Source organism: Chlorella variabilis (assembly GCF_000147415.1).
Source record: "Chlorella variabilis unplaced genomic scaffold CHLNCscaffold_15, whole genome shotgun sequence".
In the NCBI taxonomy this organism is placed as follows: domain Eukaryota; kingdom Viridiplantae; phylum Chlorophyta; class Trebouxiophyceae; order Chlorellales; family Chlorellaceae; genus Chlorella; species Chlorella variabilis.
The window spans coordinates 122520-148467 of NW_005435073.1; the positions used below are offsets into that span (position 1 = coordinate 122520).

At 69.2% G+C, this 25948-nt stretch overlaps 8 protein-coding genes across 8 annotated transcripts in view; 3 read left to right on the plus strand and 5 right to left on the minus strand.

Annotated features, from left to right (window-relative positions):
* The window catches only part of CHLNCDRAFT_135936 (hypothetical protein), a gene marked incomplete at both ends in the record, with an annotated part of 1663 nt that extends 1115 nt beyond the window's left edge, over positions 1–548 (minus strand). The window contains 2 exons of the mRNA XM_005846021.1: positions 144–230; positions 430–548. Of these exons, the coding sequence (XP_005846083.1) occupies positions 144–230; positions 430–548 (206 nt within the window). The remainder of the gene's footprint in view (positions 1–143; positions 231–429) is intronic.
* Positions 549–1084: 536 nt separating this feature from the next.
* CHLNCDRAFT_14586 (hypothetical protein) lies at positions 1085–1741 on the plus strand (the record flags this gene model as incomplete). Its single annotated transcript, XM_005845889.1, has 3 exons — positions 1085–1271; positions 1418–1485; positions 1649–1741. Coding segments are annotated over 3 exons (348 nt in total), but the record flags the coding sequence as incomplete, so codon positions are not given.
* A 6035-nt stretch (positions 1742–7776) lies between these two features.
* Positions 7777–13977, minus strand: CHLNCDRAFT_135940 (hypothetical protein; the record flags this gene model as incomplete). The annotated part of the gene is made up of 13 exons (XM_005846022.1): positions 7777–7995; positions 8193–8508; positions 8677–9829; positions 10028–10158; positions 10375–10513; positions 10839–10928; positions 11168–11296; positions 11486–11595; positions 11799–11869; positions 12067–12165; positions 12443–13133; positions 13379–13575; positions 13705–13977. 13 exons carry the CDS (start codon positions 13975–13977, stop codon positions 7777–7779), a joined length of 3618 nt encoding a protein of 1205 aa, XP_005846084.1.
* Positions 13978–14382: 405 nt separating this feature from the next.
* On the plus strand, positions 14383–17937 carry CHLNCDRAFT_135941 (hypothetical protein; the record flags this gene model as incomplete). Its single annotated transcript, XM_005845890.1, has 11 exons — positions 14383–14460; positions 14604–14729; positions 14978–15106; positions 15383–15541; positions 15825–15932; positions 16241–16354; positions 16535–16869; positions 17213–17273; positions 17435–17509; positions 17699–17761; positions 17917–17937. The coding sequence occupies 11 exons, from the start codon at positions 14383–14385 to the stop codon at positions 17935–17937; spliced, it is 1269 nt and encodes a 422-aa protein (XP_005845952.1).
* Positions 17938–18362: 425 nt separating this feature from the next.
* CHLNCDRAFT_135942 (hypothetical protein) lies at positions 18363–19192 on the minus strand (the record flags this gene model as incomplete). Its single annotated transcript, XM_005846023.1, has 2 exons — positions 18363–18527; positions 18683–19192. The coding sequence occupies 2 exons, from the start codon at positions 19190–19192 to the stop codon at positions 18363–18365; spliced, it is 675 nt and encodes a 224-aa protein (XP_005846085.1).
* Positions 19193–21297: 2105 nt separating this feature from the next.
* Positions 21298–22195, minus strand: CHLNCDRAFT_135944 (hypothetical protein; the record flags this gene model as incomplete). Its single annotated transcript, XM_005846024.1, has 4 exons — positions 21298–21345; positions 21434–21523; positions 21698–21913; positions 22022–22195. 4 exons carry the CDS (start codon positions 22193–22195, stop codon positions 21298–21300), a joined length of 528 nt encoding a protein of 175 aa, XP_005846086.1.
* A 1120-nt stretch (positions 22196–23315) lies between these two features.
* On the minus strand, positions 23316–24223 carry CHLNCDRAFT_13261 (hypothetical protein; the record flags this gene model as incomplete). The annotated part of the gene is made up of 3 exons (XM_005846025.1): positions 23316–23393; positions 23748–23813; positions 24089–24223. Coding segments are annotated over 3 exons (279 nt in total), but the record flags the coding sequence as incomplete, so codon positions are not given.
* A 904-nt stretch (positions 24224–25127) lies between these two features.
* On the plus strand, positions 25128–25752 carry CHLNCDRAFT_14388 (hypothetical protein; the record flags this gene model as incomplete). Its single annotated transcript, XM_005845891.1, has 3 exons — positions 25128–25244; positions 25368–25448; positions 25564–25752. Coding segments are annotated over 3 exons (387 nt in total), but the record flags the coding sequence as incomplete, so codon positions are not given.
* Between the last annotated feature and the right edge of the window lie 196 nt (positions 25753–25948).

The following is a 25948-nucleotide window of genomic DNA, read 5'->3' on the forward strand; positions in this document are numbered from 1 at the left end:
CACTTGGGCAGCGGGCTCCGCGCTCCCCTCCATCTCCTCTCTCCCTCGCTTTCCCTCCCCCCAGAAACACCCTCCTCTAGCTCCCCTGCCACCCTGGGAGCCGGCACAGCTGCCCTGGGAGTCGGCACAGCTGCCGGCCGCACCTGGAGCCCTTTGGGTTGAGGGTGGGGGCCATGGCGGCGCCGGTGAGCAGCATCACGCTGGTCAGCTGCCGCCGGTAGGCGTCCAGCCTGCCAGCGGGGCCCAGGGCACGAGCACCGGAGCGCGTGGTCAGGAAGGATCGAAGAGGGTGGATGGCCAGACAGGCAGGCTGGTGGCGGGCGGTGGCGGGGACCTTGGGCGCCGCCCGTTGGCAGCCACAGGCGGCGCCGCCAGGGAGCTGCCACCCGTCAGTGCCAGCACCTCCAGGCAGCCCAGCCAGCAACTCACCCGCGCTGCATGGCCTCCGGGAGGGAGGCGGTGGCCGAGGAGAGCGCTGCCGCTGCCTCCTGCAACCCCTGCACCACCTTCAGCCCCATGTAGCGCATGCTGGGGGCTCGATGCGCCATGCTGCCTGGCTGGGGAGGCCTCTGGGCCGCTGGGAGAAGAGGGTGACAGGGGGTGCGTGACTATATGAAGCGCAAGGCCAGACTCGGGAGACCAGCAGCAGCAGAGGGGTTCAGGGATAATTGAGACAATGACGAGTCTCAGCTGCATTTTGGGCCCAATCCTTGCGCGCTGCTGCGTGTGCTGCCCTCGTGCGCCCATCACCCTAGAGCCCCTTGTGGGAACGCAACAAGTCAATTCTGATCGAGATTAAACACCCGCCCGGCCAGCAGCCGTCTGCAAGGCCAGCCCACAGCATTGCGAGTCGTCAGCACCCTGCCAGGGCACGCAGGCGATGGCGGGCGCAGCAGCAGACCATGCAGAAGACTTGAGAGCGCTGTACGATGGCGGCGGGATCAGCGGCGTGCTGCCCACCTCCAGCGCGGCCCCGGCGCCGCTCCCGTCGGCGCCGATGCCGCCGATGCTGGGCCCCGCCGGTGACCCGGACCCGGCTGAGCAGGAGCCCGCGAAGCAGGCGGGCGGCTGGTGGGCGGCGTTCAAGGGAGCCGTGAAGAAGCTGAAGCGGGAGGTACTGGCGCTGCACTACGCCACCCACGACGCGCGGCTGGGCGTGCTGCCCCGCCTGCTGGCCTTCCTGGCCATCGCCTATGCCCTCTCCCCGCTGGATCTCATCCCCGACTTCATCCCCGTGCTGGGGTTGGTGGACGACGTGCTGATCCTGGGAGGTGAGCCGGCTGCACACTGTGGAGGCCGGGGCGCGGCTGGCGCCTGGGTGCCGCGCTGGCCGGCCACCCCGCTGGCGCCAGGCTGCCCCCCCCCCCCCCCCCTGCCCTGCACCGACGGTTTGGGCCTGGCTGGGCCCTGGCTGCAGCCCTGCTGTTCGTGGCCATCAGGCTGATTCCGCACGAGGTGATGGAGGATGCACGACGGCGAGCAGAGGTAGGCAGGTCGGGTGCTGGTTGGGTGAGTGCTTGTGCGTGCGTCTCAACCTGCCGAGGATGCAGATGCTCCCCCCTCGAGCCCATCAGGCGAATGCCAGGTGTGGAGCCCATCCCATCCGCACACCCTCCCTCCATTGCCACACACTACTTAATGCGTGCAGCGGGAGCCGCTCCGGCTGCACAAGAACTGGGGCATGGCGATTGTGTTCTTTGCGATGTGGGACGCCCTTCTCCTCGCCCTGGTGTGGTGGCTGGCCGCCCTGGCCGCCAAGGCCCACCCAGAGCTTGATCCATACAAGGTGAGGAGTAGCATTGAGGAGTAGCATGGGGAGTATGTTGGCAGTGCGTGCCTGTGCGAGAGAGGCAGAGAAGGAAAGAGGTGAGCGGTGGAGGGGAGCGCGCAGCTGGCACCCCCTTGCACAGGAGCCCTGCATGCCCGCCCTGCTGGCCTCCAATCGCCCCTCCTGGGCCCGGCACCGCACACCCACTGCAGGTGTGGGTCGTGGTGGGGGTGGGCGTTGTGGCAGTGGTGGGAGAGCTGGCCTGGGCGCGGGCGCAGTGGCGCAAGGAGCGGCGCATGGCGGCGGTGCTCACTGCGGCGGGGACGCACGCAGACCTGCAGGAGGCGCTGCTGCAGGGCGGGACGGAGGCAGTGCAGGCCTATCTGGAGCCCTGAGGAGGGGGGCAGGAGGATGGGCGGGCAGCCTGCACGCCTCCCCCTGCCCCTCCTCCTGATGATGAGCCCCCATACCTGTGCACTGCTCATTCGGCATTCAGCATCATCCTTTCTTGAATTGTTGTTTGTTTATGGCTGCCTACCTTGTCTCCTTGTCGTATGCCTACGAATTTCCTGCATTTTGTGAGTCGCTGCTGTTTCAACAAGTGTAAACACAATGTCGACTGGCCTGTGGAGTGTATTACAAAGCTACGGAAGCTAGTATGGAAGGGAGGGATTCACATTCACAATCACTGCCAAGCAATTCAGCTGAGGGGATTCGGAAGGGAGGCGCGGGGAGGCGATTGCACCTCCGCAAGGCAGGGGCAAGAATCTGGCAGGCGTATCTACAGAACCAGAGCGACGAGGCAAACAGTGTGCGGCGCTAGTGTACAGTGCATGGCACAGGCGGGGAGTGATACAGGGTTTCAGGGGGCAGGGGCAGGCGTCTGCAGCGGGCACTAAACAGGGGGCAACGGCCAAGGAGCAAGGAGCGAGAAGAAAACCGGTGTGTTGTTGCAGCGGGGGGCGGGGGCGCACCCGGCTGCAGCCAGCGGCACGGCTGGCAGCGGCATCAGAAGAATCGTGGCAAAACGTCGGCAAGTCCTGGGGGCACAGCGGTCAGTATGTATCAATCGACATGGTATGGGCAATCATCGGGAATCACATGGCAGTGGGACGCGCAGCGGGGTCAGAGGAACCGCCGGAACAGGAAGAAAGGGGGTGGGGGCGGGGCGGCTTGGACGGGGCAAGCCTGGGCTGCTCGCCCTGAGACCACTTGCAGGGCTGAGCGTGGGCACGAGGCCACCAGCTGCTGCAGCGGAGGGCCGCTTGTCACGGCCGCCCTCCGCGGCAGCGCCTGCAGCGGCGCCCCGGCCAGCGCCCAGCCCGTGCCAGGCGGGCCCGCGGCGGTCTCAAATAAGGAGGAAATAGCGGAAGACGACCACCACCCACATGGGCAGCAGCAGCATGTGCTGGAAGTAGACAAGGTACTGCAGGGGAGGAAAGCGAGGCGGGGGAAGAAACAAAGTCGGTCCAGGGAAGAAAGCAGGGGTTCGTGCGGATGCACGCAAGAGGTGCGACACCCTGCGTGAGGTTGTCGGGCGCTGCCTGCCCGACCAAGCTAAGCCCTGTGCTGCTCCCGGCTGGCCTCCGCAGGTCCCGGCCCGCCTTTGGTTTTGCTGCCGCCGCCCCCAGAACAATGTGCCCGGCAGCATGCGGCGCGGCGGCGAGGAGCGGGCACGCACCTGCAGGAACCAGAGCATGCCCAGGTCTGGCACCCGCTCCACCAGCACGCCGTCGTGGCCCAGCAGGATTGTCATCACGCCTGCAGGGTGGCAGGGCAGCGCCGGGGCAGGAGGGCAAGATTGTCGAGACGGGACGGCGGGAAGCAGGCCGCAAAGGCCTAGGGGAGCAGCCGGACGGGCACAAGGGCTTGGCACGCGGCACCCCTCGCAGCGGCCGCAGCAGCAGCGGCGCTCGGCTGGTAGGGTCTTGGGCGCGGCAGGCGTGGCAGGCGGTGCAGGGCGGGTGCCAGGGGCTCACCAGAGACCACCGCCAGCAGCGCCGTTGCTCCATAGTTGAGGTCACCCTGCTCCGTCTGCACGCGGCAGCAGCAGCACCGGGGGCAATTCTGTTACAGCCGGCGCCTGAACACGCGGCGCACTCTCTTCGGAATGCCCAGCTGCGCTCGACGCAGGCAGACGGCACGCATGGCGGCAGCATGCCGGCAACAGGGCAGCCAGGAGCGCAGCAAGGAGGAAAGGCACGTGGCGCCCAGCAGCACACACACAGGCGCCAGGGGGGTGCCCCGCTCAAGAAAAGGAAGGGTACGCCCGTGGGCGTGGCACGGGCGTGGGTGGAGGACACCGGGTAGGGTGGGCTGCTTGCCCCGAAAGGTCTGGCTAGACTGGACTCAGCGGCAGGCCCCAGGGGGGTGCCCCCCTCACCATGCGGAAGAAGCCCTTGGTGATTGGGTCCAGGATCGGGTCGGCGGCGGTGACGGCGCGCAGCAGCACCGCCTCGCGCCGCTGCTTGGCGCGCTTCTCCAGGCCGGGGAAGCTGCGGGGCGGCGAGGGGAGGGGCGGCGGCCCGCGGGGGCAGGCGGCGCGTCAGCAGGCGGCGAGCCTCTCGGCCGGAGGGCGGCCGTCGAGCGGTCGACCGATCCTGGGCAAGATTCCTCGGGGGGCCCGGTGCCGGCATGCGTGATGCGTCTGTAGAGGCACTGTAGAGGCCGGCAGGCGCCCACACTCACTAGGACAGCAGGAAGCGGCTGGTGAAGAGCAGTGTGGTGACCACGCCCGCGGTGCCCAGGCCCACGCAGGTCCAGTACATGCTGCCGGAGTGGGAGGCCTGGTCCGCCGCCGCGGCAGCAGCGCCCGGGTCGGCCAGCGGCAGCAGCACCGCCAGGGCGGCGGCCGCCGCCAGCGCGCCGCCGCCGCTGCTGCCGGGGCTGCCGCTGCTGGGCGTGCCGGCCTCGTGCTGCTGGCTGCGGGGAATGCTCGTCAGGGCGCGGCTCGGGGAAGGGGTGTGGGGCTCGGCACCAGGCGCACGCGGCCTGCAGCGGCGGTGGCGGCGGCGGCGCTGTCAATCAGGTGCCCCAGGCAGCACGCAGCCCCCCGTTCCTCATCCCAGTGAACCTTGCGTGGTGAGGCTCACCTGAGGCGTGCAGCGACCCTCAGCGGGCAGCGCGCGGGCGCAGCCGCGCGGCTGGGGAGGCGGAGCGCCGTTTGGGCTGGGGCGCCAGCTAGCTGCATGGTGATTGACATGGCGTCGTGCAGACCTGAGGAGGAGGCTCAAGACGGCGGGATGGAGAGGGTTTGGGGAGGATGGAAGTCCAAACTGGCCAACAGCAGCCCAGGCTTATGTGGGGTTTGAGGAGGTCCCTGGAACACTTTGGCTGGTGCAGGCGGCCAAGGGGGCGGTGTTTGGCGACGGCGCGTCGTGCAGGGGCCTGTGGCGCAAGAGACGGCGTATTTTGGAGCAGCAGATGCTTGGTATGAGGGAGCGGCGGCAGAAAATCGAGTGGAGGCAGCTGCAAACTGGCGGGCAGGAGGCTGACGCACCCTTCAAATGCGGCGCTCCCGCTATGCAGCTGCTCAGCAGGCGGCGGGAGCCAGTGCCAGCTGCCAGTGCAGCATCCGTTTACCTCAGCGTGCTGCAGCATACATTCAGCCAATCGCACTGTACCAAGCCAGGCCACATGCAGCTTGGGTGCTACATGCGTTCGTAAAGAATGAAGAAGAATGACAAGCAGACGACCGCAAAGGCAGGGTTGCGTAGCGGCGGGGAACCGACTAGGGGCAAGTTTCGGGGCTGGGCATCATCAGATCGGCAATGAGGAAAGGGAGCCAGCATGCACCACACACATGCATTAGTACAGGAACGCTGGATTCCGAGGCAGGAAAAAAGCATGACTGGGTAGCGCATGGCAACAGAGCAACAATCAATGAGCGAGGCGCATGCTCAGCGCCGCAGTAGTGACTAGTACACATGAGTGCAGGCAGGCCGAGGGGCGGCGCATGAATGGGAAATGGCGCTCATGGCGGCGGCAGCAGCCTGCGGCGCCTAGCAATTAGTACAGTACACAGAGAGTGGGGCAGGGGTGGTGCTTCAGAAGGGCCGCCGGCTCGGTGGGGAGTGTGACAGGGCTGCACGACTGAGAAGAGAGGCTTCTGTTCACAGTATGCGCCCCCAGCGCAGCACAACGATGACCCACAGCGGCAGCAGGAAGCCGTGCTGGAAGATGACCAGGTACTGCGGCACAGGCAAGGGGTGGAAAGTGCGACGAGACCTCAGCTCCCCATACAACAGGCATCACCACAGGCGCCGCAGGGAGCAGGCCAGCGGCTGCCGCTGCCACCAACAGGCCGCAAACCGCACCTGCAGGGCGTCGCGGAGCGCAAAGTCGGGGATGAAGGGCAGCATGACGCCGTCCTTGCCCACCAGGCACTCCAGCAGGCTGCACACCACCGCCAGCAGCGCCACGGCGGCATAGTCCAGATCACCCTCCTCCTGCAGGCAGCAGGGCCAGGCCAGGGCGGGGTGCCACAACCATGCCCCCACATTCCTTCCAACATCGCAACGCTCACGGCGCAAAAGACCAGCTGAGGGGGCAGCCCCAGACGGCCACGCTGGGCGTTGGGTCGGCAGGCACCGGCAGGCACAGAGGCTCGGCGCGGGCCGGCCCCAGCCAGCTCGCAGGCAGCACGCACCGTCTGGCCAAAGAAGCGGCGGCGCAGCGGCTGCAGCAGCGGGTCGAACAGCGTGACCGCCACCCAGGGCAGCCGCCAGCGCTGCTGCTCCGCCTGGCGCTCCAAGCTGGGGTAGCTGCAGGGCGGGGGGGAGAGGGCAAGGCATTGCAGTGAGTTGGGATGGCCCCTGTTGGGCGCCTTTCCTTTTCCGTCCAGCGGTCCGGTGGCAGGCAGCCAGCAACCGGACGCGGGCCTCGGCAGCTCATGCAAGGCATGAGGCACCAGGGCAGCAGGCGGGCAGGGGGCTCACTAGGAGACTAGGAAGCGCGAGGTGCACACTAGGGTGACCAGCAGACTAGCAGCACCCACAGCAGTGCAGCCCCAGCACACGGTCTGCCAGGACTGCTGCTGCTGCAGGCTGTACGGCACCAGGGTGGCCAGCACAGACGAGGCAGAGGCGGCGGTGGGCAGCACCAGCGGCACTGCCGTTATTCCGGCGGCCACGCCCGCCACGCCCGCCATGCTGCCGCCGTTGCTGCTGCTGCCGCGCTCACCAGCTCGACGATCTAGCTGGCTGGCTGCCTGCTGGCTGCCTTGCTGTTCAGGGACCTGCCCCAAAGTCTGCTGCTGGTCCGATGGCCTGCATGCGGCAGCAAGCAGCACAGGTGAAGTCAGCGTGGTAGGTCGGCAGGCGGCGGCGCCCAGTGGCGGCGGCGGGTGCAGACAACTTCCCGCCACGGCGCGCTGCCCTCTTACAGCCGGCTGCTTGAGGCTCGGGCCGCTATCCGGCGGGTGGCTGCTGTCGCTGGCGGGAGCCGGTTTGAGTTCGGGGAGCCGCAGCACCCCCGCCGGCTCCCCTGCCGCGCTGCCGCCGTTGGCAGGCGGGCTGTGCAGCCCAACATGTCGAACTGGCTAGGCTAGAGGCGCGCTGCTGGCGGCAGAGAGGAGTGTCCGCTTTACCGCTTTCAGCTGAAGGCTGCTGGACGTGGAACAGAGCGGACGGCACAGGGAGGGCAGGAAGGATAGGACGACGCTGCGTGGTTTGGGGCCGGGCCAAATGTTGGGGTGGCGCGCTCCCCGCCCGCTGTGCCACGGTGCTGCGCTCTCTTATGCGCCTGCGGCCAGCCCATGCTTGGGCCGACACATTTTCTGCTAGGGTGAATCAATCCTAGTCATGAGAAGCGTGATGAGCGGGTTTATTCAGGTACCCCTGCATTTTGCAGCTGACAAGCTAAATCCTTGGTGGGCAAAGCGGCTGTGGCTAAGGTATGAATGGAGTAGAGGCGAGTAGCTAACTCCTGGAATGGTTGCATGGCATGCACAAATGATAAATGCAGGGGTGAAGAACAGAGTAGCCACCACCGGATCGACGGGCGCCGCCCTACAGGAGGTCTGCCAGAGGGTCGGCCGACCGCCCCGCGCCGCCGCCTCCGCTGCCGCGGCGCAGCTGCCGCCCCGCCGCCGCCGTCTCCACCAGCTGGCGCTTGAGCAGCTGGGCGTGCTTGTCGGGGAGGGCGGCGGAGCGGGTGGAGATGCGGGGCGCGTGGCTGTCTTCCACCTCAGCATACCCCACCTGCTGCGACATGTCGAGGTGCGGGACCTGCGGGACCAGGCAGGAGGAAAGGACGAAAGACGACATTTGGAAGGACGAGGCATTCCCGTTGCCTGAGCAGTCGGGCGAGCGCTGTACAGGGAGCTGCGGGGGCTGCTGGGGGCATGCCAGTCGACCGCACAGCCAGCAGGGCCACACGACAGGCTGACAGGGCAGGCAGCCAGGCAGCCAGGCTGAGCACCCACCGCGTCTGGAGGCTCGCTGCCGCCCCGGCCCCGCCCCGACCGCCGCAGCTGCTGCGCCCTGCCGCTGCTGCCGCCGCTGGCGGCGGCGCCGTCTTCGGGGAGGGCGCGCTTGGCAGCGCGGGCGCCGCCGCGGGAGCCTCCCGCGCTGCCGGTGCTCATGCTGCTCTCCGCGGGGACGGCGGCCCCGCGCCTGGCGCCACCAGCCCGTCCGCGGGCGGCGGGCGGCGGCATGGCCAGCGGGCAGTCCATCTGAGTGCCCAGCATCAGGCCCCGTGGGGGTCCCTCAGGCGCCAGCCCTCCCAGCATGTTGCCCAGCCTGCGGTGGTTGCAGGCGGCAGGGAACGGTTGACATTACAGTGGACAGTACAGCGGACAGTACAGCTCTCAGCGAGGTGCAGCACGGCACAGCGGTTGGGAGCTGGCAGCAGGACGGCAGTTGCTACAGCGCCCGTGGTTGCTCTCACAGCAGCCCTTACACCCGCACCTCTCCACCGCCCTCCCAAAGTCGTCCTGATGCTCGCTGCCACTGCCCAGGGCCGCCGCCTGAGCTGCTGCCGCCGCCGGGACATCAGGCTGCGGCGCACTGGCTGGTGCTGCCGCTGCCGGGGCCTGGGCTGCAGGTGCGGCCTCTGCGGCGGCCTCCACACGCTCTGCGGGGCGCAGCCGCGACGAGGACCTCAGGGCCCGGCTGCCGCTGCGCGCAGCTGGCTGCTCGGCCTGCGGTGTTCCTGCTGCTGCTGCTGCTGGTGCTGCTGGTGGTGCTTCCATTGCCGGGGCAGCCACTGGCGGCCGTGATGGCGCCTCTACCGCGGCTGGCAGCGCTGCATCTGGGTCGCTCTCGAACAGGGCGGCAAACGGAGAGGCGCTCTGCGGCTGCTGCGGTTGCTGCGGCTGCTGTGCCTGCTGCGCCTGCTGCGCCTGCTGCGCCTTGAGCCCCTCATCCAGGCTGGCCATCGCCTCATCCAGCGCAGACGGCTGCCGCCGCAGCCCCTGCGGCTGCCGCTGCGGGAAGGTCGTCGTCACCTGCCGCTTCCCTCCCAGCTGAATTAGGTCACCGTCGGGCGCCGCTGCGGGGCCGCTCCCGCCGTTGCTGCCCTGCGCCGCATTCTCGTCGTTGCCGGCGCCTGGCGGCTGCTGGGGCTGCTGCGGGTGCTGCGCCGGCCAGCCGCCCGCCAGGAGCCCCTCCGCCGCCGGCGCCGGCGCTGCCACGGAAGCTGTGGCGGCAGCAGTACCAGTGGCCGCCTGCGTCGCCCGCATGCGCTCACGCAGCGAGAGACGCCTGCCACCCATCCCATGCTGCTGCTGCTGCTGCGCGGGCGGTGGCGGCAGCACCAGCTGCGGCCGCTCTGCTGCAGACAGCCCTGCGGGCAGCGCAGGGCCCGCAGGCGCCGAGGCGCGCAGCGCCGGCGCCGGCGCCGCTCCACCCCTGCCTGCCAGCAGCTGCGTCGTGACCACCTGGGACGGTACCGCTGCTGCAGCCGGGCCTGCCGCCGCCCGCGCCGCTGCCGGCTGGCCGGCGGGCGGTCGCGGGAAGTACTTGTCTTCCGCCTGCCGCCGCCCCACCTGCACTGTGTCCACCAGCCAGTCTGCGGTGACGGGCACCACCCCAAACGCCGTGCAGTGCTCGAACTTGCTGCCTGCGAGGGCAGGGGGCGGCAGGCACGGGAGTAATAATGAGCGGGGGAGACTTGAACCGGGTCTGCAGGTGGCGAGTCGGGTGCTCTTTCTATGCACCAGGCTGGCCGCACTGTTTCTGCCGTGGGCAGCGTGCGGTCACGCTGCTCAGCACCACACAGACATGAGCACCGCCTCCCCGCCTCGGCCGCCCCGCCCACCCTTTGCCTCCGGCAGGATGAGGTGCGTGTTGCGGCGGGTCATGCAGTCCAGCGTGACGCGTCCCCCCAGCACCTCCACCGTGCGCGCAATGGCGGCGCGCACCGCCACATCATACCCAGAAGTGCTGACGCTGCAAGGGGAGGGAGGGGCAGGGGGGTCGAGAGGGTGGCGGAGGTGATGAGGTGGGCGTGCTAGGGCGCAGGGGAGCGGCGTGCATGCTGCGGGCGAAGGCTGGAGGCCCTCGCCGCACGCGGCCGCATGCGGCGCCCCGCATGCGGCGCCGGAGCAGGGGTGCACGCGACCCGGCGGCAGCGCGTGCCACAGCCAGCTGGCGGCGCCAGCTCACACTACGTCCGCCATGCTGGGCATGGGCAGCGGGAAGGGGAGCGGCTGGTACAGCGGCGCGCCGCGGTTGGGCGCCAGAGGCTCCCCGGCCACCAGGCTGCACTCCAGCCAGTACAGCGTGAAGCGGTGGCGGTCCTCCACTGCGGGGGTGGGGTGGGGTGGCGGCAGGCGGCGGCAGGCGGCGGCGCGTGGGGCGAGGCCATGACGGAGTGGGGCGGGGAGACTGGGGCAGGGACACATGCCAGGCTGAAACATGGCAGCAGCGAGGGCCCCATTCCGTGTGCCACCCAGCCAGTCGGCGTAAATTGGACTGACAGTCCAGTCCAGCCAGTCCAGTTCAGCCACCCAGTGCAGCCCAGCCAGCCAGCCAGCCTGGCAGCCTGACAGCATGCCCCACACACCCAGCCCAGGAAGCCTGCCACCCACCCACCCACCCCCCCCACACACACACACCACCATGCTCACCCATCCTGAAGTCGGGGCAGGCGCTGCGCAGCTGGGTGATCTCGTTGGCCAGCAGGCTGGGAGGGCAGATGGCGTAGGCCTTGGACTTGTCTGCGGGAGCAGAGCAGGGCAGGCGGGGGCGGGCAGCAGGTGGCGCGGCTGCAGCCTGCTGCCTGCCTGCTGCCTGCTGCCCGGCCGGCCTCGGCACCATGCCTCACCGCCATTACCACTGCACACGCACCAGCCACCCGCTGCCTGCACGCCTAGCAGCCCACCACAACCACAGCCAGCACTGCTTGCCACACGCCACAGCAACCCGCCATGGCAGCAGCACACCAGCAGCCACCCACCCGGCACCCGCTTCATGGTGGTATCTGTGAACACGCGGCCGCCAGCCTGGCGGATGAGCGCCACCGCCGCCGCCGCCTCCTCGCTGCCCCGCACCGCGGCCATCGTGAAGTAGCAGCCCGTCAGCGGGCCTGCGGGCGGTGTGGGGCGGGGTGTGGGTGGGGTGTGGGGTGTGGGTGTGGTGGGCGTGTGGGTGCGTGGGTGAGTGGGTGAGGTGGTGGGGTGAGAGTGTGCGTGTGGGGTTGTGGGTGTGGTGGGATGAAGTTGAGTGGGCGGGAGCGCCGGGCCGGGCCCGCAGCCGGCAGCGCCGTCTGCCCCACCTGCCGGCGCTGTGGCGGGCTGGCTGCGCCCCTGCTCCCCCGCATCGGCGCTGCTGCTGCTAGTGGTGCGCTCCACGCGCGCTGCAGCCTCCAGCGCCGCGGGCCGGCGCCTGTGGGAGGCAGGGGGGCAGGCGAGTGGTGGGCAGGGCCGGCCGACACGACAGCGCCAGCAGCGCCAGCAGCACATACGTGCCTGGAAGATGAGGGCCGCCTGCTGATGGCATGCAGGAGGAGGGGGTTGCCTGGCTGTGCACCACCAGACAGACAGACACACATGCACGCACAATGCAAGCACACGCACACCAGTGCACACCTGTGCTCCGAAAGCGTGGACAGAGGCACCAGGTATGCGTCGGGGCGCAGGCGGCGCTGCGCCGCCACGCTCTGTGGCAGGGGAGGGGCAAGCAGGGCGGCGCCGCGTCAGGTGTGCACAATTGCGGCCCCCATCGTGAGCACTCTGCTTGCCTCCACAGCCCATCCAATGACACACACACACGCACACACGCACACCACCTGCTGCGCCCGCAGCCCCTCTCTGTGCCTCCTGCGCCCTCCCTGCACCCGCGCCCCCCTCCTCGCACCTGGCGCAGCCACTCCAGGCCGACCGCCAGGCAGGAGCGGTGGTTTGACAGGAAGTCCAGAGCCCCTGCCGCCTCACCAGGCTCCAGCTGGCTGCCCACCTGCACGCCGCGGACGGCCAGGCAGGGGAAGCGCGGAGCGGCACAGGGGGAGTGCTGCTGGGCGGAGAGGTGCCACCGGGCTGCCAGGACCACGGCGGCCAGCTGCTGTGCTCTGCAGCAACGCCTGCCACCACCCAGCAGGGAGGCAAGCGCCGCAAACGGGTGCACGCCACCCACCCCGGTGATACGCGGCGCGCCGGCCGCCGACAAAGCCCCCGCCCGGCGACCCGCCCGCGCCCCTTTGCCCTTGCCGCTGCCCCGCTGCCCGCCAGCTCACCACGAGGTGGTTCAGGTCGTCGCGCCAGTCGGCAAAGCGCAGCGCGGCGCCGCGCCGCACCAGGCCCAACGCCTCCTGCTCCTCGCTGGGAGAGCAGCCCAGCAAGCGCAGCCTGACCGCCTCCAGAAAGGGAGGCGTCTCGTCGTCCCACTCCAGCTGCTCCGCCAGCTGCGCCACCAGCAGCGAGCTGCGGCCCCGCGTCTGGCGCCCCGGAAGATCCTCGCACGCGGCTGCCGCCGACGCCACCGCCGACGCCGCCGCCGCCGACGCCGCCGCCGCCGCCGCGGCGGCTACCGCGGCGTCGGCGGCCGCGCCGCGGCGCAGCAAGCGGCTGCGCCGCCGCGGCTGCTGCTTCTGGGTGGGGCCGGGGGCGTCGCCGCCGCCGCCGCCAACGGCGGTGCAAGCGGAGGGAGCCACCGCGGAAACGTCCATGCTGGCGGCTGGCTTGAGGCCGGACACAGACACGCCGGCCGCGTCATCCGCCACCGCTGCGGGCGCTGCAGCAGTCGGCTGGAAGCCCGGCGGCGGCGGCACCAGCAGGGCCGCGCCGGCGGGCCCCGCCCGCGCCGCCGCCGCCGCGGGCGAGGCCTCCTGGACTGCAAAGGGCGCCTCGTCCTGGCACCACCCCGCCGCTACGCTGTCGTACACCCACTTGGTGCTCACCACCTGGATACCGTTCTGCACGGCAAACCTGCGGTACAGGTGCGGTACAGGATGGGGAGGGGCGAGCGGCGAGTGCGTCGGCGTGTGGGCAGGCAACGGCGGAGGCGGGGTGTGCTGCGGTTGAGGCTGGGCAGGGCGGCGACGGGTGCTACACCGGGCTTGCGAGGCCCGCGTCATCCCCCCCACGGGGTAGCAGCCAGGCGCGGCTGGGTGGTGCTCGGCACGCAGCCAGCCCAGCCTGCCTAAACGTAATCAGTATCTCCAGGGACTCACAGGTACTTGGCGGTTCCTGTGGAGTTGGTCACTAGGTGGGTGCACTTCTTGTCCAGCGCCGGCGAGTGCTGGCCGCCGCCGGCCGCCACCGCCGCCGCCAGCTCCGCCTTGCTGGCCGCGCTCAGGCCCGACAGGCAGACGGTGAGGCCGTGGAAGGGGCCCACGCGGTAGCAGTCCAGGGGCAGCAGGCGACCCGCCTGCGGCGGCGGCGGGATGGGAGCGGCGGCGGCGGCGGCTGGGAGGGTGGCGGCTGGGGCGCGGCGCGCCAGGCCACGCGGATTGGCAATTGCATGCCGCCGACGGATGCGTGTATGTGCTTGAGACACGAGGCTGCGAGGCGCTAGCTTGCCCCAGCTTGCCTGCGTGCTGGCGGCCAGCCACTCTGGGGTGACCACCGGGGTGTGGGGGTGCAGGCGGAGCAGGGCGCGGTACTTGGGGGACCGCACGCTGCGTGTGATGACCAGATGGGGCGGGTCACGGGAGGAGAAGGAGGACAGCGGCACCCCGCCGCAGTGCTCCACTGTGGCTGCCAGCTGCTCGCGCTCGGCGGGCTTCACAGCCGTCACCAGCACCCACTGGCCCGCCAGCAGGTCCGCCATGGCGCCGGCTGTTCGTATTGTTCAACTTGATCAGACAAACCGCCGCATTAGGGTGTGGGGGGCGCTTGCAGCAATGTGAGGCACTCGTGCAGGCGGCTGAGGGTGCGGGAGAAGGGCGTGGAAGGCGTAAAGCGGCGCAAGCAGCAATGTCTGCTGCGTGCTGTGACCTGCGGGGCTGCTGCGCTTGCCGGCGGGCGTTGGGCGCCCCCATCCATCTCCCATCACTTGCATTGCGGGTTCCAGGCACTTCTGGACCCTGCAGACAGGCCAGAAGGTCCAGGGCACAGCAGTGAACCTTCGCCCCCCATCGAGCACAGAACCCCGGTCTGCGCCGGTGCTGCACCCTCTCCTGCACCTCTTTCCGGCACCGAAGCTTGTTGGAAGCGCGGCAGCCTGCGATCAGAAATGACGAAGGTGCTGGCGATCGTGCTGGTGGCGCTGGCCGCTGGGGCGGCCTGCGCAACGGCACAGGAGGCCCCAGACGTGAGTGCCAGCGCTGCGTGCCCCACCGCCGGCCCCCACCCCGCCCGCGCACTACCGGCGCGACACGCCGCCGCCGCCGGCAGTACGCCCTCTGTGCACCCTCGGTGTGCACCCTCCCTCACTCCCTCTCCGCTGCCGTGCAGTGCGAGGCGCCGCTGGCCCAGCTGCGCGATCAGCTGGAGCGCGCAAGGGCGGACCTGACGGCGGCGGAGGGGACCAGCACAAGCTGCTCGGAGGAGGCTGCCGGCCTGCGGGCGAAGCTGCAGGAGGTGGGTGCATGGGGGCCAGCACACACGTGCCAGGTCACGCGGCACATGCACAGGTACCGGCTGGCCCGCGGCAGCACGCAGCACGCAGCAGCCGCTCCTGCCCATCTGCTGGCCAGCCCAGCGCAGCCCAGCGCATCCTGCAGGCAAAGCTGCTCATCCTGCCCTGGGGCCTCCTCCCAGCCCCACATGCTGCCCCTGCCCCTGCCACCTCCACCCATCCCTGCCCCCACACTGCCGTCGTGGCGCAGGCTGAGGGCGCCCTGGCCGCCAGCGCGGACGCGGCCAAGGAGCTGCAGGCCAAGCTGGAGGCGGCAGAGGCGGCGCTGGCGGCGGCGCCTGATGCCGCCGCCCTCCAGGCCGAGAAGCGGGAGCTTGCGGTGCGCCTGGCGCGGCGACGGCTGTGCTGGGCGGCGGCTGCGTTGGGCTGGGCGCCGGCGGTGTTGCGCTGTGCTGCGGCTGGCTGCTGGGCTGCGTGCCGGCTGCCTGCAAGCACTGGCTGCGCATGCCATGCCCGCGCGCACGCTCCAGCCCGCTTCGCCTCCCCTGGCCCTGCCTGGCCACCCGCCTGGCCACTTGCCTGCCCACGCGCCCCTGCCCCCGCATTCCCGAACCCTGCCCCCCTGCCACCCTGCCCCCCGTGCCGCCTGCCGCAGGCGGACGCCAAGATCGCCAAGGACAGCCTGTCGGCAGCCAGGCAGAAGCTGGCGGCGCTGGAGGAGCGGGCCGGCACGTGCGACGCCGAGCTGCACCTGGCGCAGACCGAGCTGCAGAGCGCCAAGCTGGAAGTGGCGGGGCTGCAGGACAACACAGAGGTGGGCTGCGGGGCGGGCGGTCGTTGTTGGTGCCGGTATGAGTGTCGCAGTGTGTGTGGGTGGCGTGTGTGTGTGTGTGTGTGCGCGCGCGTGCGTGTGTGGTTGTGTGCCTTTGTGTGTGTGTGTGTGTTCCAGCATGGATGCGTGTTGTGGCGGTGGCTGGACGCACAGCGGCCTGCCTTGTAGGGGCCGGGCCGCGCACCTCCATTGCTGCCGCCGCACGCCCCGGCTGCTGCCCCGACGCGGCACCGCTCCCCGACGCCCGCCCGCTCCCCCGCCGCAGCAAGCCCGCGTCGCCATCACCAGGTGCATGGGTCAGCAGGAAGAGCTGAAGGATGCCGCGGAGCATGCGGAGAAGAAAGCGCAGGAGGCGAGCGACGAGGTGGCGAAGGTGGGGTGGGCGGTGTGGGCGCCTCCCTTTGCCAGCCTGCCTGGGCTGGCACGGCTGGTGCTGTGCTGCGCCGAACGCAGCCGGCGGCAGCCTCCCCGCGCCTCCCGCTGCCCTCGCTGCCCCTGCTGCCTGGCTGGCTGGCCACCTGCCTGGTGCCCTTGCGCCGACGTGCCCCTAGTGTTCCCACCAGGGGGTCGAGTGCTGGGGCCCCAGGCCCTTGCCTCCCCTCCCAACCACACATTGCCAACACACGCCTGGGCGATGCGCACCCGCATCCATGTCCACCCCTACTTTCCTCCTCCCTGCAGCTGCGCGCTGAGGTGGCGGCCGCCGAGGGCGCCTGGCTGCCGCCGTGGGCCGCCGCCAGCCTGGGCCCCGCCCTGGCCCGCACCCAGGAGCTGGCGAAGCAGTACAGCGTGCAGGTAGGCAGTACAGTGCTGCAGTACAGGCCACTATTGTGGAAACCTGCAACAAACGCAATGCACTGAGCACGCTCGGCCCGGTGCGGAGCATGTACATAACAGCCAGGGACTGCCAGCAGCCCCGCCAACTCATGCCCGCCGGCCTGCTGTGGCGGCCCCCGTTTCGCTCCCTGCGTGCAGGGCAGCGCGGCGGCCCAGCAGGCGTGGCAGTCGCACGGCAAGCCCGCGCTGGCCCGTGGCCTGGCGGTTGCTCATGAGAAGGCGTCCCGGCTGAATGCCGCCATCGAGGCCAAGGCCGGCGACAGCTGGCCCAAGGTCAAGGCGGCTGCGGCGACGGCCGCCTCGGCCGCCGCCACGCACGGCGCCGCGGCCGCCGCCGCCGCACGCAAGGCCGCGCTGGCGGCGTGGGAGTCGGAGGCGGTAGCCGCTGTTCGGCCCGCGCTGGTGGCGGCGTGGAGGCGCGCCGCGGCGCAGGCGCGGGTGGTGCTGGGAGAGCTGGAGGAGCTGCTGATCAGGTGGGGGAGGCTGTGTGTGTGAGTGTGTGTGTGTGCAGGGTGCGGTGCCTTTGTGTGTTTGTGTTGCTGTGTGTGCGTGTGTGTGTGCCTTCGTATGTGTGGCAGGGTGCGGTTCTGGGAGTGCGTGGGTGTGGAAAGCAGGCAGCCTGTCGGCTCGGAATGAGCTGGCACGCAGTTGCACCCAAGCCGCCCACAGGCTCAGTCGCCGCTGAGGGCGGCCGCTTTGCCTGCCCTCCCCCCCGTCCCTTCGCCAACCCCCTCTCTCGCTCTCTCTATCTCTCACGCACCCACACACCCACGCGCGCACTCACACACTCCTCTGCTTGCCCTCCTCCCCAAGCAGGGTGCTGGCCAAGAACAACAACACGGCGGCGCTGGCCCGCCGCCCCTACGTCACCTACCTGGTGCGTGGAACCCTAGTGGGCAGGCTGCCTCCTGTCGCGTCTGGTGGCCCCTTGCTTCTGTTCCCTTGCCTCTGTTCTTCTCCTGCTGTGCTCCCGCCTCGCATCGCCTTCCCTGTGCCTTATCGGCTGCCCGCCGCGCCTGGCCGCCCGTCTCCCTGCAGGTGTACGGGGCCCTGGTGGTGCCGCTGGTGGCGTTTGGCATGCCGCTGCTGGGCCTGCGGCGCTCCAAGGCCAAGGTTGGCCCTGCCTGCCTGCCTACCTGCCTGCGTGTCTTCTTGTTTGCCGAGCTGGCTCCTGCAGCGAGGGGACAGGGGTCTCGGTTGTGGTGTGTTGGACAGGCGATCATGGAGGGTGCCTACCGCCGCTGTTGCGCTCATTGTCCTGCTGCCCCGCGCATCCCGCTCTGCCTTCCTCCTGTGCCGCAGCCCGCGGGCAGCAGCCCCAGCTCGGGCGGAGCCCCCATGAGCACCAAGAAGAAGAAGAGCAAGGTGGGTAATGTGTGTGTGTGCATCCCTTGCCAGCGTGTGTGTGTTGAATGTAAGCCCTGTGGTGTGTCGCAACGCGCAGCGACCTTCCCCTTGCCGATGCACTCGTTCCTCCTGCCCGCTTGATCCCCGCCTGCCCACGGCCGCTCCCTGTGCAGCCCGTAGGCCGGGCGCATTAGCGGCGGGCATGCGGCGGTACAGTACGCCTGCTGCGGCGGTCCACATACACCACCAGCTGGCAGCTCGGCTGCCCTGGCAGGGCTGTGAAGAGGCAAGGGGTGCAGCTGCAACCCTGGCGGCTGCGCACCGCGCCCCCTGTCGTCTATGACGGGTGGCACCCTACGCAGAGAAGCTCCCTGGCGTGCACCCACGCGCCTTGCGCTGCTGGCTCCCCTTGCGGTGCCCTGATGGCGGCGATGTGGCTTGCTGCCCCCCAGCCTGCTGTCTTCCTCGCTGTGTACCACATAACAAGTATATCCAAGAGCTTGCATTTTCTTCATTTAGCTGCGCTCAGTAGCAAGGCAAGTCGTAAAGTATATAGACTTGTCTTTTCATCCTGGCATTCCCAGGTCAGGTTGCTGCCAATGCTGCTGCAACAGGGGGGTCAGGCGTCCAGCAGGCACAGCGCCAGGATGTGCCCGCTCAGCTCTGCCGGCAGCACTGCACTGCTGTGCTGCGCGCGCACCAGGCTGAGTGCTGCTGCTCGCAGCCGCTTGCGCTGGTCCTTCCCCAGCCGCCCCACCAGCCACCCCGCCTCGGCCGTCGAGCGCTGCAGGACGGCTGGCAGCGCTCGAGCCAAGTTGGGGCAGGGAGCAGGAATCGAGCGCCACTGCTCCTGGGTGAGCGGCAGGTGGGCCACCAGGTCGGCGCAGAGGGCGGCAGCGCGCTGGCTGTACTGCACAGGATGCCCAGGGCTGGCTGCACCGCTGGCGCCGCCCGCAACAAGCAGCGGGCCGTCTCCACGACTTGCTCTGTCATACGGTGGTTGGCGTAGAGCAGCACAAGGTGCAGCGGTGTGCGGCCAAAATCATCCAACGCAAAAGCCACCTCTGGTGCTGCCTCCAGCAGCAGCTGCACGGATGCTGCATTGCTGCGATAGGCGGCGTGGTGGATGGGGGCCCACTTCTTCGCGTCGAGCACTGTGGCTGCTGCCGGTGCCGCCAACAGCAGCAGCTTCAACACTTCAATGTCCCCACGGTAACCCAAATGGTGCAGCGGTGTCCAGCCGTAATCATCCACTGCCAAGGCTGTGTCTGGGGCAGCCTCCAGCAGCAGCCTCGCCACCCGCTGGTGGCCATTAAAGCTGGCAAAGTGAAGCGGCAGCCAGCCGTACGCGGTGGCTTGATCCGGCCTGACACCTTCTGCCAGCAGCTGCCGCACCGCCGCCTCGTCGCCCTTTCTAGCTGCTTGATCGAGCGTGTCTGCCAGTGCCATCACACACAAGATACAGCCCTGCACCAGGCGGGCTGGCGGGTTGGCGGCAGCGGCCTCAGCCCAGGCAGCGCCCCTGCACATGCAGGCTGGAGGCAGCAACGCAGGGCTTGCTCCTCCCCACCGAGCCACTGCTGCCAGGAGGCTCACCCGGGGGAACGAGGAGAGCACCTCGAGGCGAGAGCAGCCACAAGCCGACCAGGCGACCAGGCGTGCCTCTTGTTCGCTGCTGCCTGTGCCTTGTGTCATAAACAACCCCAAGCAGGGGGGGTACGAGCAGGCCCAGGACGCCGCGCTGCGCTGAGGCGCAGCAGGCACGCCCCGCCGCACCTTGCCGTCGTGCCACCTGCGCCGTGTGTGGAATGGCAATCGGGAACTTGCGCCGCTGTCCCCCAGCTGCAAGGAGGGATCGTGTTAGTGTGGCCAGGCCGGTGGTGCCTGCTCATCTCCCTTCCCACCAACGTCTGCCATCTGAGCGCTGTGGCTCGCCCAATCGCTGCACCATTAAATTCTGCTGCACGCTGAGAGCAGAATTGTAATTTAAAAACATGAAAACTGTGCAGAACAGCGTAACCAAAAATGAAGGAGGTGGTGCGCACAAGGGGCACAAGGGGCACGGGCCGCCGCCAATGCAAAGCAGCAGGGACGGTCAGCGGTGCAGCAGGCACAGCGCCAAGATGCGCCCACTCAGCTCTGCCGGCAGGGACGGCCCGCCCCGCTGCGCCCGCGCCAGGCCGAGTGCCGCCGCCCGCAGCGTTGCACGCTGCCCCTCGTCCAGCCGCCCCACCAGCCACCCCGCCACGGCCGCCGAGCGCTGCAGGACATCTGGCAGCGCTCGAGCCAGGTCGGGGCAGGGCGCAGGAATCGAGCGCCACTGCTCCTGGGTGAGCGGCAGGCGGGCCACCAGGTCGGCGAAGAGGGTGGCAGAGCGATGGCTGTTCTGTAGCAGGTCGCCCAGGGCTGGCTGCACCGCTGGCGCCGCCCGCAGCAGGCAGCGCGCTGTCTCCATGACTTGCTCTGTTGTGCTGCGGAAGCTGTAGTCCAGCACCAGGTGCAGCGGTGTGCGTCCTAAAACATTCGGTGCAAAAATCAGCTCTGGTGCTGCCTCCAGCAGCAGCTGCACAGCTGCTGTGTTGCTGCTGTAGGCGGCCATGTGGATGGGTGCATGATGCCGTGAGGTACGCATTGCGGCTGCGGCGGGTGCCGCCAACAGCAGCAGCTTCATCACTCCAATGTGCACCCACGCTCAGCCGCATGGTGCAGCGGTGTGGCACTGTAGCTGTCCACTGCCAAGGCGGTGGCTGGCGCAGCCTGCAGCAGGAGCCTCACCACCCCCTCATGGCCTTTTTTGCTTGCATGGTGCAGCGGCAGCCTGCCTTTCGTGTCAACTTGATCCGCCCGAGCGCCTGCCGCCAGCTGCTGCCGCACCGCTGCCTCGTCGCCAAATCTAGCTGCGTCCATGAGCCCGTCTGCCAGCGCCATCACACACACAACAAACCAGATAGCCCTGCAACAGGCGGGCGGGCGGAAGGGCGGGCGGTTGCGATGGTGGCAGCGCGCCCAGGCTTATTCCCGGCCAGGCACCAACGCCCCAACTGCTGGCAGGCACGCAGGTTGCTCCTCCACACCGCGCCACTGCTGCCAGCAGTGCCAGGAGGTTCACCTGGGGAACGAGGCGAGCGAGTCGTGACCAACCACGGCGGCTCGCTCGCTGCTGCCTGTGTTTTGGAGCACCAACAACTCCAAGCTGTAAGGAGCGGCACGAGCAGGCCCAGGGCGCGGCGCTAGCGCAGCGCTGCGCTGAGTCCCAGGTTGGCCCGTACCGCCGCGGCCACTGTCCCATTCCTGCCCCCGAATGCCAGCTATGCGCCTGCGCTGCAAACCCCAGCTGCAAGGAGGGATTGCGCTCCAGCCGGCCAGGCCGCCGGTGCCTGCTCATCTCCCATTGCACCACAAATGTCACCCGAGCGGCCATGATCATCATGATGTGGCTTGTCATTCAGATTGAAAACTTGTGCTGGCTGCTGGGCAGCAGGGCCATTTTATCAAAACATGACAGCTGTACAGAAGCGGTCCCCATCAGATGGAATGAGCAAGGCGTGTGGAGGTCAGATGTAGCCGCCAATGCCGCTGATTGGCAGCACTAGGCCTGCCCCCTGGGGGAGTCAGCGGTGCAAGCAGGCACAGCGCCAGGATGCGCCAGCTCAGATCTGCCGGCAGCACAGCGCTGCTCTGCTGCTGCACCCGTGCCAGGGTGAGCGCCGCCGCCCGCAGTCGCTCGCGCTGCCCCTCCACCAGCTGCCCGACCAGCCACCCCGCCTCGGCAGTCGAGCGCTGCAGGACGGCTGGCAGCGCACGCGCCAGGTCGGGGCATGGCGCAGGAATCGAGCGCCACTGCTCCTGGCTCAGCGGCAGGCGAGCCACTAGGTCAGCGAAAAGGAGAGTAGAGTGCCGGCTGGTGTGCAGCAGGATGCCCAGGGCTGGCTGCACTGCTGGCGCCGCCCGCACCAGGCAGCGCGCCATCTCCAGGACTCGGTCTGCTGGGCTGTGGCCGCAGCGCAGCACCTGATGCAGTGCCGTCTCGCCAAAAGCATCCGGTGCAAAAGCCAGCTCTGGCGCCACCTCCAGCAGCAGCGTCAAAGCTTCAATGTTCCCACGCTCAGCCGCACGGTGCAGCGGTGTCCACCCGTCGTGCTCCATCGCCAAGGCTGTGGCTGGGGCAGCCTGCAGTAGCAGGCGCGCGACTGCTGCGGCCGCGGCTGGGATGTACCTAAGAAAGCTCCAGCCCAATACGGCATGGTGCACGGCTGTCTGTCCCTGGTTGTCTGTCACTGAAGCCGTGGATGGGGCCGCCTCCCCCTCGTGGCCGCAGGAGCTGGCAAAGTGCAGGGGCAGCCAGCCATCCTCGTTGGCTTGATCCGCCCGAGCGCCTGCCGCCAGCAGCTTCCGCACCGCCGTCTCGTCTCCATCGCAGGCTGCTTGGTAGAGTCTGTCTGCCAGCTCCATCACGCAATGTGATCAACCAGGTGTGCCCTGCAGCAGGGCGGGAGGGAAGGCCGGGTTGGCGGCAGCCCAGGCCAGACCACCCGCTAGGCACCAACGCCCCAGCCACAGGCAGTCATGCCGGGGTGCTCCTCCCCACCGGGCCACTGCTGCGAGGCTCACCTGGGGAAACGAGGCGAGCACCTCGAAGCGAGAGCAGCCACACGCCGACCAGTGTGCCTCTCGTTGGCTGCTGCCTGTGTGTTGAAGCACACGCAACTCCAAGCTGCCGAGCAGGCCCAGGCGCCGCGCTGTGCTGAGTCACAGCAGGCCCCTCCCCCCGCCGCGGCCACTGTCCCACTCCTGCCCCCTAACAGTCATTTCAGCTGAGCCCCTGCACCGCCGTCCCCAGCTGCAAGGAGGGATGGTGTTAGTGCGGGCCAGGCCGCCGGTGCCTGCTCACCTCCCCTCCCACAGCGTGGGCCGTGAGAGCGGCCATGCTGTGGCTTGCCGTTTGGTGCACCGATTAAAAGTTGGTGCCAAACCCAGCTCTGTGCTTCCTCCAGCAGCAGCTGCACAGCTGCCGCGTTGCTGTGGTGAGCGGCGCGGTGGATGGGTGCCTCCTTTGCGCGGGCAATCGAAACCACCACTACGCCTCGTCCCATTCCCCATCCCCTTTGCTTACAGGAAAGGACAGAAGCCAGGAACACAGAAACCAGCGTAGCAACCACAGCGGTGCCACAAAAGCAGGCCAGCTCAGTTGGTGTCAGTTGGTGGGGCCCCCGCTGCTGCCCCCGCTGCTGCCGGTGGCGCGGCTGCGCCGTGCCTCCTTGTCCGCCTCCACCTCGCCAAGCATGCGCTCCACCTCTGCGGCAGCAAGACCGTGGCAGGTGGCACGCGACGTCAGCAGGGACCACGATGGCGTGGGCAGGAGGTTGTGCAGCGGCGCCGCCACTACCAATCGCAGGGGAGGGCAGCAGGCACCGGCCCGCACACCGCCGGCCCGTAGCCACATGCACTGTGGCCTCTGGGCAACGCTGGCAGCGCCACGCACGCGCCCCAGCCAGCCGGCCCCGCCGGTCCCGCCCAGCAGCAGGCAGGAAGAAAGGGCACCGGCAGCCGGGAAGCAGGGAGGCCTCGCACCGGCCTCGGGCATCTCCTCCAGCCGCTTCCTCATCACCGCCTCCTCATAGTCCTCCAGCTGCTTCACATATGTCATTTGCTGCACGGCGGGAGGAGGAAAGAAAGGGGAGGGCGTATATACGTCATTTGCTGCGAGGCGGGAGGGAGGCAGAGCAGGGAAGAGCAGGGCAGGGCGTGTCCGTGCGTGTAGGGGTGGGGCGCGATTGAAGGGGTGGGGAGTGGTGGGGGCCAGGGGGGCAGCGAGAGCGCCCGAAGGGAGGCGCGGGCAGCGGCGGGACCGCGATGCTGGCTGGAACCGCCAGGCGACGCTCTGGAGGCCGCGGGGGTGCAGCAGCAGAGGCCCACACAAGGCGGGGGGGCGGGGAGGCCAGGCAGCGCGCGCTGGTGGTGGGCCTGGGGGCCCGCTGGCCTGCAGCCTGCCTGCTAAGCTCACCTTGGTGGCCACACGGAACAGGTAGGAGCCCACCCAGCCGAAGCAGAGGCCCACAAAAATGATGAGCTGCAGGGGCAGGCCAGCAAGGCAAGGCGAGGCGAGGCGGGGCAGTCAGGCAGGCAGCCAGCCAGCTGATGCAGCCTGCCACGTGACAAGGCGGCTGCCAGAAGCCCTGGTGCAAGCCTGGGCAGGCGCCCCGCGTTTCTCCCTCCCTCCCCACCCCACCCTACCCCACATACGCCCATCCCGACATGCATCTGCAGGCAGCCAGCCAGCCGGTGTGCCAGCGGCCCAGCAGGCCAGCCCATCGGCTGCATCTGCTGCACAGAGCAGCCACACACCTGTGCCCAGTTTCCGGCCATGCCCGCATCCATGCCGGTGGCCTGCAGGCCGTAGTAGAGGGCAAAGCCCGCGCCGGTGAGGGCGCCGCCAATGATCAGCACGTCCTTGCGGGAGTAGCCGAACTCGGTGTTGCGCTGCACAGGGGGGTGGCAGCGGGGAGGGAGGGACAGGGGCAGGGCGGAGTGAGGGGGTGGAGGGAGCTGGCAGCGGCGTGGTGTTGCAGCGGCATGGGTGTCGAGATGTTGTTAAGCATGCGACTTAGGATGATGCCGGCAACTCCAGGCGTAGCAAGGGCAGCGACCGGGCAGCACAGAAAGGCAGCAAGTGGGAAGCCAGGCTTGCCTTGGGCTCGCCGCCGCTCTGGGCCCGCACCGCCAGCACCTGCCGCCGGGCGGCAGCCAGGGGCTGCGCCTGCCGCACCGCTGCTTGCCGGAAGCAAAGGGCGCTTCTGCAGGGGCGCAGGGGCTGCCGCACTGCCGCTGTGCGTGGCTGCTGCTGGCGGGAGGGACCGGCCACCACCGCGGGGGCACGGCAGGAGGTCACGATGACGCTCATTGTGCTTGCACGACACTCAAAATATGTGGATCGAAACAACGGGTCACCAGGAGCGCCCAGGGAGGAGCACGAAGAAGAGAGAGCTGGGGTAGTGGGGCAGCGGCAGGCAGCTATGCCGGGACGATGGGTGCGTGTTGATCAGAGCCAAATTGCGACCGAAGAGCCGATTCCTTCTATTCGAGCGCCGCCACGCTGTCGCGCCACCCGGGAATGCCCAAACGGCCTGTCTAATCCCAGCCGCATCCCATCCTGCTCACCCTGTCCAACCACAGTAGCTTGGGTGGTGCCTGAGCTCCCGCCGCGCCACCGCCTGTGTCAGCGGCCTTTCCCGAAGTCTCCCACGCGCCGCCCACCCCCTCCTCACACCCTCGTGCCATGGCAGCAGTCGCCTGCACCAGCGCCGTGAGCGCCAGCGGTAGCCGGCGTGCAGCGGCCCCGGCGGCGGGCCGGCCGCGCCCCGCCGCAGCGCTCCTCCGCGTGCCGCGGCGCAGTGCCGGCGCCAGCCGGCCGGCAGCCCGCAGGCAGTCCACCTGCGTGCGGGCGGTGCTGGATGCCACAGAGGCCAACTGGGAGGAAGAAGTCCTCAAGGTGAGGCCAGCTGTTGGCAGGCGCCGCCACCCAACCGAACACACTGCACAGCGCTTCCGCTGCACTTGCAGCAAAGCAGCGCCGCCCGTGCTGCCTGCGACCCGCCTCCACGCTGTCCCTGCGCCGCAGTCTGAGGTGCCCGTGCTGGTGGATGTGTGGGCCACCTGGTGCGGCCCCTGCAAGCTCATGTCGCCGCTGATGACGTGGGCAGAGAAGGTGCGCCGACAAGCCAAGCCCGGCTGCCTGCTGATCTGCGCCAGCTCTCCCCTGCTGCTCCCAGCTTCTGCCGCACCCCCACCCCTGCCTGACCGGCATCCACCTGCGCGCGCAGGAGTATGCGGGTGCGCTCAAGGTTGTGAAGGTGGAGGCGGACCCCAACCCCGCGCTCATCGAGCAGTACAAGGTGTACGGCCTGCCCTGCTTCCTCATCTTCAAGGGCGGCGCGCTGGTGGAGGGCAGCAAGGAGGAGGGTGCCATGCCCAAGAAGCAGCTGGTGGAGTATCTGGCCAAGCACGGTATCCCAGCGGCCGCCAAGGTGTGACCCCAAGGTGTGAGCCCGCGCAGGGCTAGAGCGCGAGCCGCCACGCGGCAGCCTGGGTGGAAGCGGCTGGCGCGTGCTCCGGCCAGCCAGCCCCACCCCCTCTACCCACCCCACCCCACCATGCCGATGATTGCAACGTGCGTCGCTGATGAGGCACGCACACGCGCGCACGCGT